This window comes from Pongo pygmaeus, chromosome 1, assembly GCF_028885625.2.
Source record: "Pongo pygmaeus isolate AG05252 chromosome 1, NHGRI_mPonPyg2-v2.0_pri, whole genome shotgun sequence".
Taxonomy (NCBI): Eukaryota; Metazoa; Chordata; class Mammalia; order Primates; family Hominidae; genus Pongo; species Pongo pygmaeus.
Genome location: NC_072373.2, coordinates 175,761,941 through 175,782,617, shown reverse-complemented (window position 1 = coordinate 175,782,617; position 20,677 = coordinate 175,761,941). Strand labels below are relative to the sequence as shown.

Sequence of the window (20,677 nt, the reverse complement as noted above, 5' to 3'; positions counted from 1 at the left end):
GGACTGGCCAGAATCTGGGCTTTCAATGATGAAGAGCTGAGCTAGGATGGAGGGTGTGAGGTTGGAGGCCAAGAGCGGATCTGGAGGTAGAATTGGAAGGACTTGGGAGGTTACATGCAGGAGGCCAGGGAGGAAGAGGGAGGAGTCAAAAACGATCTTTGGAAGAGGCTTGTCACTGGAGATAAAGAGTGAGGGAGGGGACGCTGGGGAAAGAAGCAAGTTTGAGGGAAGAATTTGTTTTTTTTTTTAAACAAGGTCTTGCTCTGTTGCCCAGGCTGTAGTGCAGTGACACCATCATGGCTCACTGTAGCTCGACCTCTCAGACGCTGGTGATTCCCCCCACCTCAGCCTGCTAAGTAGCTGGGACTACAGGCGCATGCCACCATACCTGGTTGATTTTTTTTTTAATTTTTATTTTTAGTAGAGATGAAGTCTCACTATGTTGCCCAGGCTGGTCTTGAACTCCTGGGCTCAGGTGATCCTCTTGCCTCGGCCTCCCAAATTGCTGGGATTACAGGCATGAGCCACTGTACCCAGCCAAAGGAAGGATTTTTGCTGGGGAAGGAGCAAGTGGAGGAGGAATCCTTGAAGACACAAGGCCTCTGAAGCAGCAGAAGGAAACTGGGGGTGCAGGGGACCCCCTGTCCAGATGTGGACAGGAGAGGAGAGGAGCAGGAAAGGCGAGATCCTTGGTGGACTGGAGGGAATTCAGGAGAGCCCATCAGCTGCTCACTAAGTGAAGTCACGGTCAAGTGTGGGGACTGAGTCTGATGAGGCTGACTTCCAGGCAGCTTGTCTGACAACAGGTTATGCAGTGTATCTAAGGACATCCTGACCTGGGGGAACAGGAAGACAGGAAGATTCCATTATCATTTTGTGTAAATGGTGCCCCGTGAAGTTTCTATTAGTATCTAGTCTCCAATCATCTTAATTAGCTGAGCTATTGCTCATCATTAAAAGGATTTTCTTTAGAAAGATAGTCATAGAGTCTTGCTTTTCTTATCAAAAGATCTAGATGACACTACTATGCCCCGGCCCGCCCTGCCCTCATTCCTGCCCTGCACCACACACTTATCTGCTCCTGGAACAGGAGCCAGGTGGAGTAGGAAAAAAGATCAAGGATTTGAGTGCACAAGGACAGGCAGGCATCCTAGCTCCTGACCTTGGGCCAATATTTTCTCACTATGGGTCTCAGTTGCCTCATCACAGACCACCTGATTTCAAAGCCCTTGTCACCCTGAAATAAACAGAGGTCCAAGGTCATATGGCGAGGGGCTTTTATGGGAAGACTTGAATTCTGGATGAGAAACTCAGTGTTTATTAGCAGTGAAGTCCTTTCCCGGAGGCTGAAGAGGGTCTCAGGACAGGTTGTTCTTTGAAAGGACCCCATCCCTTCTCCCCACTATATAGGTGGGAGCAGGGGTCTCATTGGCTGAGGGACTTCTGGGTCATGGTGACCTCATAAAGCCCGTAACACTGGCCTGGGCTGGGGAAGCCTAGGTGAGCTGAGGGGCGGCTCTGGGAAAGTCCTAGGGGTGGGGGCAGTCTCCACAGCCTCCACAAGGGAGTTACCACCTTCCCCCACCTCTGGGTACAAGTCTCCTGCTCTGGCTGTATTCCACAGTTAGAACTTCATACCTTTGGCTTAGAGCTGAATTTTCTGTTACCGTGTGGATGCTCCAGGTGGAGGTAACACATTGAACTTTACATGAGCAGCTCAAGGCTCACAGAAAGTTTAGGCTCTCAGGTCCTGACAGTGTAGTGGCTGAGAGTTGGGGGGAGGTGAGGGGAAGGGAGTGAAAAGATGCAGGGAGGGAATGCCATAAAACTGGGGAAAGAAGAGGCTTGGAGCCTGGAAACCATACTTTGTCTTTTTTCCAAGTCTCCCCAGCCTGCCCTCACCCAGGGGAGGAAGGGATGGTGGGGATGAACATTTATTGAAGGCTTGCTGTGGGCCATGCCCTGCGATCATCACTTTATGTGGGCTACCTCATCTGGAACATTAAGATAGAGGCTTAGAGTCGTGAGGGCATCTGTCCAGGTTCACACAGCTGGTGAGAGAGAAGGTTTTGAATTCAGGTCTGCCTGACTCCAAAGCCTTGGATTTTGGCATTATAGCTGGGTATCAGGAAAGTTGCCTTGTTTTCACTGAACTTTTCCTTTGGGATAGGGACCTAAAAGTGGCAGAGGGAATGGGGAATAAGAAACAGGAAGACATGGTTCCACTGAGTGATTCATGTCTTGGGAATCTCTATGGTATTATAGGGAAAACTGGGTTGAAGGAACCTGGATTTGAATCCAGCCTCTACCACTTGCTTGGGAATTAGTAGAAATCAATTTATTTTATTTTTTGAGACAGAGTTTCTCTCTGTCACCCAGACTGTAGTGCAGTGACATGAACACAGCTCACTGCAGCCTCAACCTCCCTGGCTCCAGTGACCCTCCCACCTCAGCCTCCCAAGTAGCTGGGACTACAGGTACACACATCATGCCTGGCTAATTTTTGTATTTTTTGTAGTGACGGAGTTTTGCCACATTGTTCAGGCTGGCCTTGAACTCCTAAGCTCAAGCAATCCTCTTGCTTGAGCCTCCCAAAATGCTGGGATTACAGGCGTGAGCCATTATGCCTGGCCAGAGATAACTTTAGATCCCTGCACAGTCTGAATTAACATGCCAGCAAATGAGATAATGATATCTTTCTTGAAGAGTTGTCATTCATTCAATCATCCTTCCCTCACTCCATGAATGTTTTCTGAACCTTCCCTGTGTGCCATGTGCTATGTGCTGGGAAAATAGGGGTAACAAGATAGCCAGACACTCACCAAACTCATTTTCAGAGCAGACGCATACAAGTAAACAGACTGATCCTCTGATACAGAGTGATCACATGAGGAGGGTGCCTCACTCACATTTGGGGATTCCAGGAAGACTTCCTGGAGGAAGGGACATCTAATCTAAGCTAGTGTCTGAAATGTGACTAGACTAGATGTTAGCCAGAGGAAGCAATTGAAGTTTATGTGAGTAGTCTTGGGGAAGTTTATAGGAAGAGGAAAGAGTATTTGCAAAGGTCCCAAGGCAAGAGGAAGGCCAAAACATTGAGGATCCTGGGAGAAGTTGAGAGTGGTTCAAGGCCAGGGAAGGGAATGAATGTAGCTGGAGAGATGGAGGGGCTAGGCCTGTGGGCTGAGGACTCTGACAGAAGAAACACAGATATCAGACTTCAGATTAGGGTGTCTTCACTCCTGGCCTGTCCACCAGTCATGCAAAAGTCGCTTAAGAGAGGGGAGGTAGGGGAAAGCTTGATGAAAGGGTGATTCCTGGATCCCTTCAGAACTACAAAGCAGAGTCTCTGAGAGTGAGGCTTGGGAATCTATCTTTTTAAAAATATAAGCTATACCCACACCTCACCATTTGAAAACCTACGAGAAGTCACAGAAGGGTTACAAGAGGGGAATGTCATGGTTAGACTTGCATGCATTTTTATTTCATCTGAGAATGTCCTTTTTTCCCTTTCATTCCTCAAGTATAATTTTGCCTAATATAGAATGTGTGGTTGAGAATTCTTTTCTTTCAACTCTTAAAAAATGTGTGCCACTTCCTTTGGCCTCCATAGTTTCAGATGAGAAATCTGCTGTCATTCAAATTGGTGTTCCCCATAGGTAAGGCTCTCAGGTTGCTTTTAAGATTTTTTTTAAAGTCTTTATTCTTCAGAAGTTTAATCATGATGTGTTTTGGCATGGATTCCTTTAGATTTATCCCATTTGAAGTTTCAGCAGTTTTCTGGATCTGGATATTTATGTTTTTTACTAAATTTGGGGAGTTTTCAGCCATGACTTGCTTGTAATGCTTTTTCTGCACTCTTTCTTTTCTCCTTCTGGAACTCTGATGATACAAACATTATTTTGTTATTGTTCCACAGATTCCTGAGGTTCTGTTTTTTTTTTGTTTTTTTTTTTGTTGGGGGGGTTCTATTTTCTCTTTGTTGTTTAGACCGACCTTCCTTCCTCCCTTCCTTCCTTCCTTCCTTTCCTCCCCTCCCTCCCTCCCCCCCATCTTTCTTTCTTTCTTTCCTTCTTTCTTTCTCTCTCTTTCTCTTTCTTTCTTTCTTTCTTTCTTTCTTTCTTCCTTTTTCTTTCTTTCCTTCCTTCCTTCCTTCCTTCCTTCCTTCCTGTCTTGCTCTGTCACTGAGGCTGGAGTGCAGTGGCATGATTTTGGCTCACTGCAACCTCTGCCTCCTGGGTTCAAGCAGTTCTCTGGCCTCAGCCTCCTGAGTAGCTGGGATTACAGGTGCCCACAACCATGCCTGGATAATTTTTGTATTTTTGGTAGAGATGGAGTTTCACCATGTTGGCCAGGCTGGTCTCAAGCTCCTAACCTCAGGTGATCTGCCTGACTCAGCCTCCCAAAGTGCTGGGATTATATGCATGAGTCACTGTGCCTGGCCTATTTTTCTTTCTTCTTTTATTTTTTAATGTAAAAAAAAATAGAGATGAGGTCCTACTATGTTGCCCAGGCTGGTCTAGAACTCCTGGGCTCAAGTGATCCTTGGCCTCCCAAAGTGCTGGGCTTATAAGCATCAGCCACCATGTCCAGCCAAATAACTTTTTTCTTTTTTTTTTTTTTTCTGAGATGGAGTCACACTCTGTCATCCAGGCTGGTGGCTGGAGTACGGTGGTGCAATCTCGGCTCACTGCAACCTTTGCCTCCCAGATTCAAGCGATTCTCATGCCTCAGCTTCCCTAGTAGCTGGGACTACAGGCACCTGTCACTATACCTGGCAAATTTTTGAATTTTTAGTAGAGATGGGGTTTCACCATGTTGGCCAAGCTGACCTTGAACTCTTGGCATCAAAAGATCTACTTGCTTTGGCCTCCCAAAGTGCTGAGATTACAGGCATGAGCCACCATGCCCAGCCAAAGCATTTTTATGATGACTGCTTTGAAATCCTTGTCAAAAATTCCAACATCTGATTCATCTCAGTGTTAATGTTGGTTGGTTGTCTTAAGATGAGATTTTCCTAGTTTTTGGTATGATGAGTGATTTTTACTGCATCTTTGACATTTTAGGTATTACATTAAGATTTTTTTTTTCTTTTTTCTGAGACAGTCTTGCTTTGTCACCCAAACTGGAGTGCAGTGGTAGTGGTGCAATCTTGGCTCACTGCAACCTCTACCTCCCAGGTTCAAGTGATTCTCCTGCCTCAGCCTCCTGAGTAGCTGGTATTACACGTATGCACCACGATGTCCAGCTAATTTTTTTATATTTTTAGTAGAGACAGGGTTTCACCATGTTGGCCAGGCTGGTCTTGAACTTCTGACCTCAAGTGATCTGCCTGCCTTGGCCTCCCAAAGTGCTGGGATTACAGGTGTGAACCTCCATGTTAAGGTTTAGTTTGTAGGTTCTGGCCTACTTTTGTGGACTGTAGCTCCAATGATATTTCTTTTCTTTTTCTGTCTTTCTTTTTTTTTATTTGAGACCAGCTCTCTTTCTGTTGCCCAGGCTGGAGTGCAACAGCAAAATCTCAGCTCATTGCAGCCTTGCCTCCCTGGCTCAAGCAACTCTCCTGCCTCAGCCTCCCAAGTAAGCTGGGACTACAGGCACACAACACCACACCTGGCTAATTTTTGTATTTTCTGTAGGGCTGGGGTTTTTCTATGTTGTCCAGGCTGGTCTTGAACTCCTGAGCTCAGATGATCCACCCACCTCCACTTCCCAAAGTGCTGGGATACAGGCCTGAGCCACCGCATGCAGCCAAAAGTTATTTTAAAGTAGAGAAGTTCTTGGCACTGTTCCGTACTCCGACAGTCCTGGCACAGGCTGGGTCTCCAGTGATATTTATGAGTCTTCGTTTGCTTCATTTTTCTGGTACTGCTGGGGCTCCTGTTTATTCCTGCTGGTGCTGCCTACAGGGGTAGAAGACACTTCCCTGGGCCGCTTGTTATCACTGGAGCGGGTGGGGGAGGCCAGAAGATGTAGGGTCTGGTAAAATGATGCTGGGTGGCGGGCCCAGAGATCCAGGGTTCTGCTGACATTGCCACTGCAGGTTGGATTGTTCTGTCACCGCTCCAGGTATGGAGAAGGGATTGGGGCTCCCCGCTGGGAGACCCTCTCTGTTGGGCTTCGTCTTTCCGGGTCTTTTGGTTGGAGAGAGCAGGTTTTTCTTCTACTTTTGAGTGCGTGTTTATGCTGTTGGCAGATCCGTGTGGCAGGCTTCTTTGGTGCCCAGTTTGGGTTATGTGAGTGATAAAAAGAAAACTCCAGGGAACTCACCGTAGTGTCAGCCTTCAAGTCCTGAGATGCCCAGTCAGTCACTGCCTTCTTTCCAGCTGTCAGAGTCCTTTTATGGTTGTCTGTTGAACTATTTCCAGAATATTTAGTTATTTTTAGAAGGGAAGAACAGAGAAAAGTGAATTGACAACCTTGTCTATCACATACATTAAAAAAAAATGTGGTATAAGGCACCCAGCATAAAATTGACCATTAGTGACAATTAGTGTGTTCATAAGGTTGTGCAATCATCATTACTATCAGAACATTTTTCTGGTCCAAAAGGAAACCCTATACCCATTAAGCAGTCACTTCCCATTCCCTGCTTTCCCCTTCCCCTGGCAACCTCTCTCTGTCCTGCTTTAATCTACTGTCTCTGTAGATTTGACTATTCTGGATATTTTATATAAAGGGAGTCGTATAATATGTGGTCTTTTGTGACCAGCTACTTTCACCTAGCATAATGTTTTCAAAGTTTATCCATGTTTAGCATGCATGAGTACTTCATTCCTTTAGTGGCTGAATAATCCACTGTATGGACATACCATATATTGTTTATCCATTAATCAGCATGTGGCTATTTGGGTTGTTTCCACCTTTGGCTCTCATAAGCCCCAGCTCCTGGCTGACAATGTCTTTTGAAGCAAAAAAGTTTTAAATATTGCTGATGTCCAATTTATCTACATTTTTCTTTTGTTGCTTATGCTTTTGGTGTCATGTCTAAGAAACCATTGCCAAATCCAAGATCATGAAGGTTTACTCTTATGTTTTCTTCCAAGAGTTTTATAGTTTTAGCTCTTACATATAGGTCTTTAATGCATTTTGAGTTAATTTTTGTATAGAATGTGGGATAGGAGGCTGGGCGCAGTGGCTCTTGCCTGTAATCCCAGCACTTTGGGGAGGCTGAGGCAGGAGGATCACTTGAGGTCAGGAGTTTGAGACCAGCTTGGTCAACACGGTGAAACCCCGTCTCTACTTAAAAAAACGGCTGAGGATGGTGGCTCACGCCTATAATCCCAGCACCTTTGCAGGCCAAGGTGGGTGGATCACCTGAGGTCAGGAGTTCGAGACCAGCCTGACCAATATGAAGAAACCCCGTCGCTACTAAAAATACAAAAATTAGCCAGGTGTGGTGGCATGCACCTGTAATCCCAGCTACTCAGGAGACTGAGACAGGAGAATCACTTGAACCCGGGAGGTGGAGGTTGCAGTGAGCCGAGATCGTGCCATTGCACTCCAGCCTGGGCAACAAGGGCGAAACTCCGTATTAAAAAAAAAAAAATTAGCTGGGTTTGGTGGTGGGCACCTGTAGCCCCAGCTACTTGAAAGGCTGAGGCAGGAGAATCACTTGAACCTGGGAGGCGGAGGTTGCAGTGAGCCGAAATTGCGCCATTGCACTCTAGCCTGTGCGACAGAGTGAGACTCCATCTCAAAAAAAAAAAAAAAAAAGAATGTGGGATAGGAGTTCAGCTTCATTCTTTTGCATGTCAATATCCAGCTGTTCCACTGCCATTTGTTGAAAAGACTATTCTTTTTAAATATACAATTTATTTAATTATTTTATTATTATTATTTTTGAGATAGAGTCTCGGCTGGGCGCGGTGGCTCACACCTGTAATCCCAGCACCTTGGGAGGCCGAGGCGGGCGGATCACGAGGTCAGGAGATCGAGACCATCCTGGCTAACACGGTGAAACCCCGTCTCTACTAAAAATACAAAAATTAGCCGGGCAAGGTGGCGGGCGCCTGTAGTCCCAGCTACTCGGGAGGCTGAGGCAGGAGAATTGCGTGAACCCCAGGGGGCGGAGCCTGCAGTGAGCCGAGATCGCGCCACCGCACTCCAGCCTGGGCAACAGCGAGACTCAGTCTCACAAAAAAAAAAAAAAAAAAAAAAAGAGAGATAGAGCCTCATTATGTTGCCCAGGCTGGTCTTGAACTCCTGGGCTCAAGTGATCCTCCCACTTCGGCCTCCCAAAGTGCTGAGATTATAGACGTTAGCCGCCATGCCCTGCTGAAGAGATTATTCTTTCCCTATTAATGGAGGAGTTATCACCCTTGTCAAAAATCATTTGACCATATATGCATGGATTTATTTCTGGACTTGCAATTATATCCCATTAGTCTATATATTTATCCTTATGTCAGTACCACACTGTTGCATGCAATTTTATTTTTTTGAGACAGAGTTTCGCTCCTGTTGCCCAGGCTGGAGTGCAGTGGCACAATCTCGGCTCACTGCAACCTCTGCCTCCCGGGTTCAAGCGACTCTCCTGCCTCAGCCTCCCAAGTAGCTGGGATTACAGACGGGTGCCGCCATGCCTGGCTAATTTTTTGTATTTTAGTAAAGACAGAGTTTCGCCATGTTGGCCAGACTGGTCTCGAACTCCTGACCTCAGGTGATCCACCCAGCTCGGCCTCCCAGAGTGCTGGGATTACAGGTGTGAGCCACTGCACCTGGTCTGCATGCAATTTTAAAGGAAGATCTCTGTGGCTTACTTTGGAAAATGGTTTGTTGGAAGCTGGCCTAGATAAAGGGACCCCTGTTGGGCAAGCAATTCCAAGATCCAGCCCCAAAACAATGGGAACTGGACTAGGGTCTGGTAGTGGTGATGAAGAAATGGGGAGAGATTTGAGAGCTGTTCTGGAGCCAGAATTAGCAGAACTTGGCCAAAATTGGGTGCAGCAAGTGAGAAAGAGAGCACTCAAGGAGGATGTTGTTTCTGGCTTGGATGATAGATGGTGCCAGTTCCTTGCAATGGAGGAGAATAGAAGAGTCCTATTTAGGGGAAAAGTGGAGAGTCTGTTTTTGATGCTCTGGGTCTGAGGTGCCCCCATCTCAGCTGTTCTGTGTGTGCAAATGTGTGTGAGTGTATAGGTACTTGCACAAGTGCCTAACACATTCCAGGCCCTTACATCTGATAACAGTGTGTTCTCAATGATGAACTGAACAATCTATTGATAGTTCCACCCCCTGAAGGCTCTAGCATCCCTTGTCCAGGGCCTGGAAGGGTTAATTGAGGTGGAGAAGGGAGGATGGCAATTGGTCAATGATTCTGTCTGTCTTAGACAGCACTAGCTGTTTTATGGCTGTGCTCTGCCCTTTCCATTTGGGGCCCCAGGATTGTAGGGCAAAGGCCAATAGGCAGTTTGTGGCTGTCAACAGGAAGCAGTGAGCTCCTTTAGCTCCTGTAGATCCCACCCAAGCCCCTCAACAGCCACAGCTCCTCCTAATGCACAGTGTCCGTTTGGTAGAGGGCAAGCCATGGGCTACCCCAGTCACTGCCGGGCAGCTCTGAAGCCTTGCCTGTCTGTTGCAGGATGGAGGAGGAGGATTGGGGGTAGGTCAGCTGGGGTTGAGATCTGTGGCCTTCTGCCCAGTGACCTGGTATGGTGCATCTGCTGGGGTAGAGATGAAGTCTTTCTTCCTCAGCCCAAACAAGTTAGGTCTTTGAAGATCTTGCTCACTGCCTCGTAGGCTGCAACAAGCCATATTTTCCAGGTTAAAAATGCCTCCCTTTGGTGACTATGGTCCGTGTGTGCATGTGGCACGTTTACACATGGGTGGGTGAGATCATTAAGGGAAGGTTCACGCTCCTCCTTAAGTAAAAAGAGACAAAATTATGGACATGAAATTAAGTACAGGGCTTTGGAAAGGGACTGTGAAATCAAGGAGCAATCGAAGTTTACATTCAGGGTAAAATTGCCTCTGGTGCTGATGGTAAGTGAACATTTCTTGCTTCCAAGGCAGATGCAAAGCTGTGCAGGAACCGCTTGCTTGGAACTTGCTTCCAAGGCAGATGCAAAGCTATGCAGGAACTTGCTTGGAATGAAGGCAGCTTCCACTGGGTGCTGAGTGCCTTATTCCTTTCTGCCCACAGTGCCTGGCAGAGAGGAATAAAACAAGTAGCTACCATTTAGTTAAGGGCTTCGGTGGGCCATGTACTCCATGCCAGGCACTGTAACTACAATCACCCCTGTGGAAGGCTTCATGTGTTCCCTATCTTAGAGATGGGGAGGACAAGGGCCAGAGGAGAAAAGTCTCTTGCCCATGTTCACCCAGACTAGCAAGAGGTTGAGCTGGGCTTTAAACTCAGGACTACATGAAGAAATATATGGTCTTTCCAAAGCCATGCTATAAAGATACACAGCAAAATTTGTGGAGTGAGTAAATGATTCACTGACTGAGTTAGCACATGAATGAATGATAAATGAAGAAGTGATTAAATGAGTTAGTGAAATAATACATCATCAAATGAAGAAGAGTCTCCCCTTGCCACCCATTGCCCTTCTCTTATTTCCTCCTCTCCTTCCCTCTGGCCTTCCTCTTCCCTCTCCTCTTTACTGCCTCTTGTCTTCTCCCTTATCCCTCCCTTTTCTTCTCTTACCTCTCCTTTCTTCCTTCTTCTCTTCCCTCTTGCCTTTCTCCTCTCCTCCCTTCCTTCCTTGTTCCTCTCTTATCTCCCTACTTTCCTTACCAGTGTTTAGTATTTCTCCCTATGCATGTTGATCGCCATCCCGATTTTTTTTTTTTTTGAGACAGGGTTTCACTTTGTCACTCAGGCTGGAATGCAGTGGCGTGATCACAGCTCATTGTAGCCTCAACCTCCTGGGCTCAAGTGATCCTCCCACCTCAGTCTCCTGAGTAGTTGAGACGGCAGGCACATGCCACCACACCCAGCTAATTTTTGTATTTTTTGTAGGGACAGAGTCTCATTATATTGTCCGGCTGGTCTCAAATTCCTGGACTCAAACAATCCTCCCGCCTCAGCCTTCCAAAGTCCTGGGATTACAGGCGTGAGCCCCTGAACCCAGCTGCACTCCCTGTTTCTTGCATTTTCTTTTCTCTTCCCCAGCTCTCTCATCTCCCTGGCCCTTCCCCCACCACCACTGTGTGGTTCTGTCCTCACCCCTTGCCAAAAGAAATTAAAAACAAAACAAAAACTACAAAGAAGAGAGAAAAATAATGAAATAACACAAACGGGCTTTGGACATTTACTGTGTGCCAGGTGCTATACCAGACATTAGAAATTGGCAGAGAACAAGGCAGATGCAGTTTCTGCATCAGTGGAGCTCATTGGCTAGTGGAGAAGTCAGATACCGTGAGCCAAGAGACGGGAAGGAACAAGGTGGCCTGAGAACTTTCAGGTGGCCCCCACCTGTCGAGGGGACCTGGAAGGCTCTTAGCATTTGAGCTGAAACCTGAAAGGGTGAAGCAGCAGTCATTAGCTGGGGAAGGGGAGTGGAGATGGATGCCCAGCCTGTGGAAGACCCAGACCTAACTGGGAGAGCCTGCCTTTTTGGAGGAAGTCAAAAGAACCCTGCAAGGGTGGAACGGAAAAGGAAAGGGACATATGGAGGGGCAAAAAGGGTGAAAAGGGGACTGGGACCAGATACAGAGGGCCTTTTGGGTCTGCTAACAACTGGAGGACTCTATCCTAAAGATAACAGGAAGCCATGGAGGGGTTTAGGCAAGGGGATGGCTTAGAGATGGTGTTGGCTGCCCAGAAGGCCAGTGGGGTGAGTGACCTTCCTCTCTTTGACCTTCACTTCCTCATGTATAAATATTAAACTTACTCTGTGTGTGTGTGTGTGTGTGTGTGTGTGTGTGTGTGTAGTGCGGAGCTTGTTAACAGATGTGCATGCCTGGTCTGTGGACTGTGCAGTAAGTGTTGAAAAAGGCACTCTTCCCTGACTTGATTTCTTTCTGCATCTCTTCCCCAGGGGCCCACTCCTGCTTAAAAACACCATGCATGCAGGTGAGCTGTCCCTATGATTCCCACAGGGAGGGTAGCCCCAGATTGAGGGTGGGGGTGCTGGGAGGACTGGAGAGTTCATCCAGCAGTTAGATTGCTGCGTTAAGGCAGGTGTTTGACAGCTGCCCTATGGTCTCCTCCACATAGCCCACTTCACCCGGAACAAGCAAACTGTTAAGGCTATAGGCAGCTTTGCCAGGGTTGCTCTGAGAATCTAGTGCCATGGGTACTGGCAGAGTAGTTCTAGCAACTTAGGAGTTTGTCTCTGGTTTGGAGCACCCCAATCTTGCAAGGCTCAGGGCTCCTTGTTGGTGCACTTAGGTTACCCTGTCACATGTGGCCAGCTAGAAGTGGGGTAACTCATAAGGAGGCTCCTTCTTCCCTTTTTCTGCCTTAAAGTAGAAGAGACTCTTCATTTGTCTATTTGTAAGCTTCCAGTTGTGTAACTGGCACTGGGCTAGGAGCTCGGGTTGCCCCAGGGGCCAAGACATACACAGTTCTTGTCATTGCAAAGCTCATCTCTAGCAAGAGCTAGAACACTAAATGAGTCACTGGAATGAAATGTGCTGAGTATTTTGCTAGAAATGGGATTAAGCAAAGGAAAATGAGAATTACCCCCATGCAGTCCCACAAGCCAAGGGGATTGAGTTTGTTCAGGGTCATGAGCCAGGAGGGAGCAGGTTGTGGTCAAAGAACGGAACTGAGAGACTGTGGAGGCAAGTGGTGAGTGATGGGCTGGAAAGGTGGGCTGGGCACAGTCACCAGGGCCTTGTAAGTCACAGAAAGGGGCTTTCATCCTAAGAATAGTGGGAACCCTGGAAAAGCCTTAACAGGTGTGGCATGGCTGCATTTGTCTTTTCTCTCTCTCAAGACTGCTGCTGGGAATGTGACAGTTGGCTGTTGGAGAGAAGGGGGCACTGGCATTGAGAGACCTCCAGACTGGACATGGCCCTGAGTCCAGGGGCTAACCTGGTCTTCCATGAAGACCCAAAGATGACACCAAGTCTCCCCTCCTGTGGGGCCCTGGGAATAGGGTCTGGTACCATCCCTCAGCCCCACCCAGACATGGCTCATGTGCCTATGTTGAATCTGCTCCCAAGTCCTGGCTTGGCTCTTGTTCCAGATCTTAATGCTTCTCCGAGTCCAGTCTCAGGGGAGGCCTCAGGCCTGGTGTCTGAAAACACCCCCAGACCTGATGACAGCAGGGCCATCGCTCCAGCCTCCCTCCAGATCACCAGTTCTTGTTCTGGTGAAGCCCTGGACCTGGATTCCAAGGATGTCTCAAGGCTTGACTCACAAGGGCACCTCTGTCCAGCCTCAAACCCCATTCTGAGCCCTAGCTCTACTGAGGCCCCTGGTCTGAGCTCCGGGAACCACCCTCAGTCAAATTCTGAAGATGCCTTCAAGTGCCTCTCAAGTAAGATTTTCGAGTTGGGTCAGAGAAACTCCAACCCTTCTAGGCATGAATTAAACCCATTTATAAGGCACCATTCCAGAGAAGGTCTGGTTCTGGGCCACTGCATCTCTAGGCCAAGCTCAAAAGCACTCCTTATTCCAGCCTCAAACTCTTCTCTGGACCTTGACTCCAATCCGTTGCTCAACATGGGCTCAAGAAACACCTCCAAGCTGAACCTGAATGGAGCTCCAGATTCTCGTGGGACCCTAATCCCAGACACAAACAAGGCCTTCACTTTGGCTTCACATAACATCTCTGGGTCTGTTTCAAAAGGAGCCTTTAGTACTACCTGGAGCACAAGTTCAAAGGAAACCATGAATGTGGCTTCCAACGACCACCCCAGATCTGATTTGAATGTGACTATCACTCAAGCCTCGTATATGACCCTGATCCCTGGCTCCAGCGATGGTATCAGCCTGCACTCCAGCACCCATGGGCCCAACTCCACCATCTCTCCACCCTCATGCATGACTCTAATCCTGGGTTCCAATGAGACTCTGAGCCTGGACTCCAGCCTCCTGTTTAGTGACACCTCCACCTTGACACTGAGCAGTCAGCAGGATGATGCCAAGGACAACAGCATCCACACTGTGGCCCTGGAGGAGAATCTGGAGAGTTGGAGTGAGATGGCCAGCATTAAGATGGGCCAGTTCCCGCTGGGATTCCTCACCTCCAACTCCGCAGGCAAGGACGCCGTGACCTTGCAAGGCATCCCTAAGGGTAAGGCCAGGGCCGCAGCCCTAGAGAGAGCACTGTCCTGGAGGAATTCTGTCTTCAGACTCTTAGGGCAGGGAGAGGAGAAGGAAGGAAGGGGACAGCAGGCAGTTGATAACATACGATCTATTAATTCTATACTAGACATCTAATAATCGGCCTCTGCTAGCAGTGTGACTTGGGACAAGCTACTTAATCTGCCTGAGCTTCAACTTCGTTGACTGTAATATCAGTATATAGCCGGGCGCAGTGGCTCACGCCTGTAATCCCAGTACTCTGGGAGGCTGAGGCAGGTGGACTGTCTGAGGTTGGGAGTTTGAGACCAGCCTGGCCAACATGGTGAAACCCCCTCTCTACTAAAAATACAAAGAATTAGCCGGGCGTGGTGGCACATGCCTGTAATCCCAGCTGCTCGGGAGGCTGAGGCGGGAGAATTGCTTGAACCTGGGAGGCAGAAGTTACAGTGAGCTGAGATCTCACCATTGCACTACAGCCTGGGCAACAAGAGCAAAACTCCATCTCAAAAAAGAAAAAAAAATCACTGTATAATAATACTTCTATTCTGTCCAAATTATAAGTCTATCGTAACAACAAACTATCCCTTCCATTCAAAATGTACATCTCTTTCTTCCTTGATACATTTCAGACCTGGCTTCTCAGGTCTGAGCAAGGCCTTGGGGTCCTGTCTGGCACCTGTGCCTCCCTCCTGATTTGTAGGATTTCTGTAAATTAATCCCCTGTCAGTTTCTGATGCTGTAAATATCTTTTCTTAATCAATTTTTATTTGTCCATGTGCCAATACTATATTAAGATATTTTTAAAAAGACCATGGTTTTGTAAATAGGTGTTCATATCTGATGAGAATCCCCCTTTTTTTTTTTTGAGAGGGAGTCTCATTCTGCAGCCCAGGCTGGAGTACAATGAGTACAATGGCTTGATCTCGGCTCACTGTAAACTCTGCTTCCTGGGTTCAAGTGATTCTCCTGCCTCAGCCTCTTGAGTAGCAGGGATTACAGGCGCCCACCACCATGCCCAGCTAATTTTTGTATGTTTAGTAGAGACAAGGTTTCGCCATGTTGGTCAGGCTGGTCTTGAACTCCTGACCTCAGGTGATCCACCCGCCTCAGCCTCCCAAAGTGCTGGGATTACAGGCGTGAGCCACCACACCCGACCAAGAATCCTTCTTTAAAATTGTCCTGAAAATCAACTTAGCTATTAGTAGATAACATTTTATTTTATTTTATTTTTTGAGACAAAAGTCTCACTCTGTTGCCCAGGCTGGAGTTCAGTGGTGCGATCATAGCTCCTTGCAGCTTTGAATTCCTTGACTCAAGAGACCCTCCTGCCTCAGCCTCCCGAGTAGCTAGGACTACAGGTGCACACCACACCACCACACCTGAGTAATTTTATTTTTTATTTTTTGGAGAGATGGGGCCTTGCTATGTTGCCCAGGCTGGTTTTGAACTCCTGGCCTCAAGCTATCCTCCCACCTCGTCCTCCCAGAGCTCTGGGACTACTACAGGCATGTTCCACCATGCCCAGCCTCTGCACATTTTAGAAGGCATTTCTAGGGCTTCTTAGGGATTTTTTTAGGGCCTCAAAAAAATCTTGCTGCATTTTTTAAAGAATGTTATCAATTTATTCACCTATTCACATTTTCCTTTACATAGGATATATGCTTTACTAGGATTTAAAAAATTCTTCATAGAAGTCTAGTGCACCCTGGGTTGGGTTAATCATAGATACTTTATAGTATTTTTTTTTTTTTTGAGACGGAGTCTTGCTCCGTCACCCAGGCTGGAGTGTAATGGCATGGTCTCCACTCACCACAACCTCCACCCCCTGGGTTCAAGTGATTCTCCTGCCTCAGCCTCCTGAGTAGCTGGGATTATAGGCGTGTGCCACCACACCTGGCTAATTTTTTGTATTTTTAGTAGAGACGGGGATTCACCATGTTGGCCAGGATGGTCTCAAACTCCTGACCTTGTGATCTGCCCACCTTGGCCTCCCAAAGTGCTGAGATTACAGGCATGAACCATCGCACCCAGCCTATAGAATCTTATTTTCTAATAAAATTTCTACTTGTTATTGATGGTGCTGATGATCTAGAGGAACTTTGTTTTTGCAAGTTTTTCTTTTTTTGAAAAAAAAAAACAACTTTGTGGAGATATAACTGTAAATACAATTTGCTCTTTTAAAGTATGTAATTTAATGGCTTTTTATATACACAGAATTGTGCAACTATTGCCACAATCAATTTTAGAACATTTTTGTCATCCCTAAAAGAAATGCTGCACCCCTTAGACATCACCCTTAACCCATGCCAGCTTTCAACCCAGCCTTGGGCAATCACTAATCTACTTTGTGTCTCTATAGTTCACCTATTTTGGACATTTTATATAAATAGAATCATGTAATATGTCATCCTTTGTGACTGGCTTCTTTCACTTAGCAGAATGTATTCAAGGTTCATCCCCTTTGTAGCATGTATCAGTACTTCATTCCTTGTTATGGCTAAATAATATTCCATATATGGACACATCACATTTTGTTTATGTCAGTTGATTACCATTTGGGTTGTTTCTATCTTTTGGCTATTTTATTATATTTTATTTTACTTTTTTTTGAGACGGAGTCTTGCTCTGTAACCCAGGCTGGAGTGCAGTGGTGCCATCTCGGCTCACTGCAAGCTCCGCCTCCCGGGTTCACACCATTCTCCTGCCTCAGCCTCCTTAGTAGCTGGGACTACAGGTGCCCACCACCACGCCTGGCTAATTTTTTGTATTTTTAGTACAGACGGAGTTTCACCATGTTAGCCAGGGTGGTCTTGATCTTCTTACCTCATGACCTGCACGCCTTGACCTCCCAAAGTGCTGGGATTACAGGTGTGAGCCACCGCGCCTGGCCTTGGTGATTTTATTTTTGTTTTGTATTTTTATTTTTTATTTTTTTGAAACAGGATCTCACTCTGTCACCCAGGCTGGAGTGAAGTGGCATGATCTCGGCTCACTGCAACCTCCACCTTCCGGGCTCAAGCAATCCTCCCACCACAGCCTCCCAAGTGGCTAAGACCACAGGCATGCACCACCACACCTGGCTAACTTTTGTATATTTTGTAGAGGCAGGGACTCACTATGTTGACCAGGCTGGTCTTGAACTCCTGGGATCAAGCAATCCTCCCTCCTCAGCTTCCCAAAGTGCTGGCATTACAGGCATGAGCCACCATGCCCCGCCAATTTACTAATATTTTTTCTTCTATTCTGTTGGTTGCCTTTTCATTTTCTTGATGGTGTCCTTTGAAACACAAAAGTTTTAAATTTTGGCATTGTCCAATTTGTCTAATTTTTCTTTTATTGTTTGTGCTTTTGGTGTCATATTTAAATAAACCATTGCCTAGTCTAAGGTCATTAAGAGTTATGCCATGTTTTCTTCTAAGAGTTTAATAATGTTAGCTCTTACTTTTAGGTCTTTGGTACAATTTGTGTTAATTTTTGTTTATGGTGTGAGGTGGGGGTTCAGCTTCATTATTTTGCATGTGGATGTTCAGTTATTATTGTCATATAATTCACCAGCCATATAATTCACCCATTTAAAATGTGTCAGCCAGGTGTGGTGGCTCATGCCTGTAATCCCAGCACTTTGGGAGGCTGAGGGGGGTGGATCACTTGAGGTCAGGGGTTCAAGACCAGCTTGGCCAACATGGTGAAACCCTGTCTCTACTAAAAATACAAAAAAGTAGCTGCGGTTGGGCGCGGTGGCTCATGCCTGTAATCCCAATAGTTTGAGAGGCTGAGGCAAGCAGATCACGAGGTCAGGAGTTCGAGACCAGCCTGACCAACATGGTGAAACCCTGTCTCTACTAAAAATACAAAAATTAGCCAGGCATGGTGGCACACACCTGTAATTCCAGCTACTCAGGAGGCTGAGGCAGGAGAATTGCTTGAACCTGGGAGGTGGAGGTTGCAATGAGCCGAGATTACACCACTGCACTCCAGTCTGGGCAATGGAGTGAGACTCCATCTCAAAAAAAAAAAAAAAAAAAAATTAGCTGGGTATGGTGTCACATGCCTAATCCCAACTATTTGGGAATGGCTTGAAACCGGGAGGCGGAGGTTGCAGTGAGCCAAGATCATACCACTGCACTCCAGCCTGGATAATGGAGTGAGACTCTGTCTCAAAAAATAAATTAAATAAATAAATAAATAAAATAAAAAATAAAAAATAAAATAAAATGTGTCATTTGCGGAGTGCAGTGGCTCATGCCTATAATCCCAGCACTTTGGGAGGCTGAGGCAGGAGGATTGCTTGAGCCCAGGAGTTCAAGACCAGCCTGGGCAACATAGGAATACCGTCTCTACAAAAAACAAAAATAAATTAGCCAGACATGGTGGTGTGTGCCGATGGTCCCAGCTACTCAGGAGACTGAGATGGGAGGATTGCTTGAGCCCAGATAGTGGAGGCTACAGTGAGCTGTGATCGTGCCACTGTACTTCAGGTTGGGCGACAGAGTGAGACCTTGTCTTTAAAAAAAAAAAAAAAAGTGTGATTCAATGGTTTGCGTTATATTCCATTTTTTAGTGCCTCTGTTTTTGGTGCCATATCCAAGAAATTGTTGCCAAATCCAGTGTCATGAAGATTTTTCCCTGTGTTTTATAGTTTTAGCTCTTGTTTTTTTTTTTTTTTTTTTTTTTTGAGACAGAGTCCTGCTCTGTCGCCCAGGCTGGAGTGCAGTGGCGAGATCTTGGCTCACTGCAAGCTCCGCCTCCCAGGTTCACGCCATTCTCCTGCCTCAGCCTCCTGAGTATCTGGGACTACAGGTGCCTGCCACCATGCCCGGCTAATTTTTTGTATTTTTAGTAGAGATGGGGTTTCACCATGTTAGCCAGGATGGTCTTGATCTCCTGACCTCGTGATCCGCCCGCCTCGGCCTCCCAAAGTGCTGGGATTACAGGCATGAGCCACCGCACCTGGCCTAGTTTTAGCTCTTAAGTTAAATTCTTTGAGTTAAATTTTGTATATATATATATATATATATATAAGGTAAGAGTCCAAATTTATTCTTGTTTTTTATTTACTTTATTTTTTTGAGACAGAGTCTCGTTCTGTTGCCCAGGCTGGAGTGCAATGGTCTCGGCTCACTGCAACCTCCACCTCCTAGGTTCAAGCAATTCTCCTACCTCAATCTCCTGAGTAGCTGGGACTACAGGCGCCCACCACCACACCCACCTAATTTTTGTATTTTTAGTAGAGACGGAATTTCCCCGTGTTGGCCAGGCTGGTCTCAAACTCCTGACCTCATGATCTGCCCACCTTGGCCTCCCAAAGTGCTGGGATTACAGGCCTGAGCCACAGCGCCTGGCCCATTTATTTATTTATTTATTTATTTATTGAGATGGAGTCTTGATCTGTCATCCAGGCTGGAGTGCAATGGCACGATCTTGGCTCACTGCGACCTCTGCTTCCCATGTTCAAGCCATTCTCCTGCCTCAGCCTCCCAAGTAGCTGGGATTACAGGCATGCATTATCATGCCTGGCTAATTTTTATAGTTTTAGTGGAGACGGGGTTTCACCATGTTGGCCAGGCTGGTTTTGAATTCCTGACCTCAAGTGATCTGCCTGCCTCAGCCTCCCAAACTGCTAGGATTACAGGCATGAGCCACCATACCCGTCCCAGTGTATTCTTTTTTAATTGAAAAGTTTTTTTTTTTTTTTCAGCTGAGTGTGGTGGCTCACGCCTGTAATCCCAGCACTTTGGGAGGCTGTGGTGGGCAGATCACCTGAGGTCAGGAGTTCCAGATCTGCCTGGCCAACATGGCAAATCCCCCTCTCTACTAAAAATACAAAATCTGCCGGTGTGGTGGCACACTCCTGTAATCTCAGCTGCTTGGGAGGCTGAGGCAGGAGAATCACCTGAACCCTGGAGATGGAGGTTTCAGTGAGCTGAGATTGAGCCACTGCACTCCAGCCAGGGAGACAGAGCAAGACTCCATCTCAAAAAAAAAAAAAAAAAAAAAAAAAAAGCTTTTTTTTCAGGCTGGGTGCGGTGGCTCACGTCTGTAATCCCAGCACTTTGGGAAGCCGAGGTGGGTGGATCACCTGAGGTCAGGAGTTCGAGACCAGCCTGGCCAATATGGTGAAACCCTGTCTCTACTAAAAATACAAAAATTAGCTGATGTGATGGCCAGGGCCTGTAATCCCAGCTACTTGGGAGGCTCCCGCTTGAACCCGGGAGGCAGAGGTTGCAGTAAGCCAAGATCGTGCCACTGCATTCCAGCCTGGGCGACAGAGCGGGACTCTGTCTCAAAAATAAATAAATAAATAAATAAATAAAATAAAAATAAAAAGGTTTATTTTTTTCCAATTTTTTAATTGTGGTAAAATATACATAACGAAATTTACCATCTAGGTCAGCACAATGACTCATGCCTGTAATACCAGTGCTTTGAGAAGCCAAGGCAGGAAGATCACTTGAAGTCAGGAGTTTGGGA

At 46.7% G+C, this 20,677-nt stretch overlaps 1 protein-coding gene across 42 annotated transcripts in view; it reads left to right on the top strand.

Annotated features, from left to right (window-relative positions):
- Window positions 1-1,471: 1,471 nt before the first annotated feature.
- The window catches only part of MROH7 (maestro heat like repeat family member 7), a 72,460-nt gene continuing 53,254 nt past the window's right edge, over window positions 1,472-20,677 (top strand). For 35 of the 42 annotated variants that reach the window (XM_054486460.2, XM_054486448.2, XM_054486298.2 and 32 more), the window contains exons 1-3: window positions 1,484-1,689; window positions 11,988-12,022; window positions 12,891-14,195. In XM_054486460.2, coding sequence (XP_054342435.1) covers window positions 12,965-14,195 — 1,231 coding nt within the window. In that variant the 5' untranslated portion in view covers window positions 1,484-1,689; window positions 11,988-12,022; window positions 12,891-12,964. Of the gene's footprint in view, window positions 1,690-11,987; window positions 12,023-12,890; window positions 14,196-20,677 lie in introns of those variants that run through there. The other 7 variants (XM_054486454.2, XM_054486521.2, XM_054486417.2 and 4 more) reach the window with 6 other exon arrangements.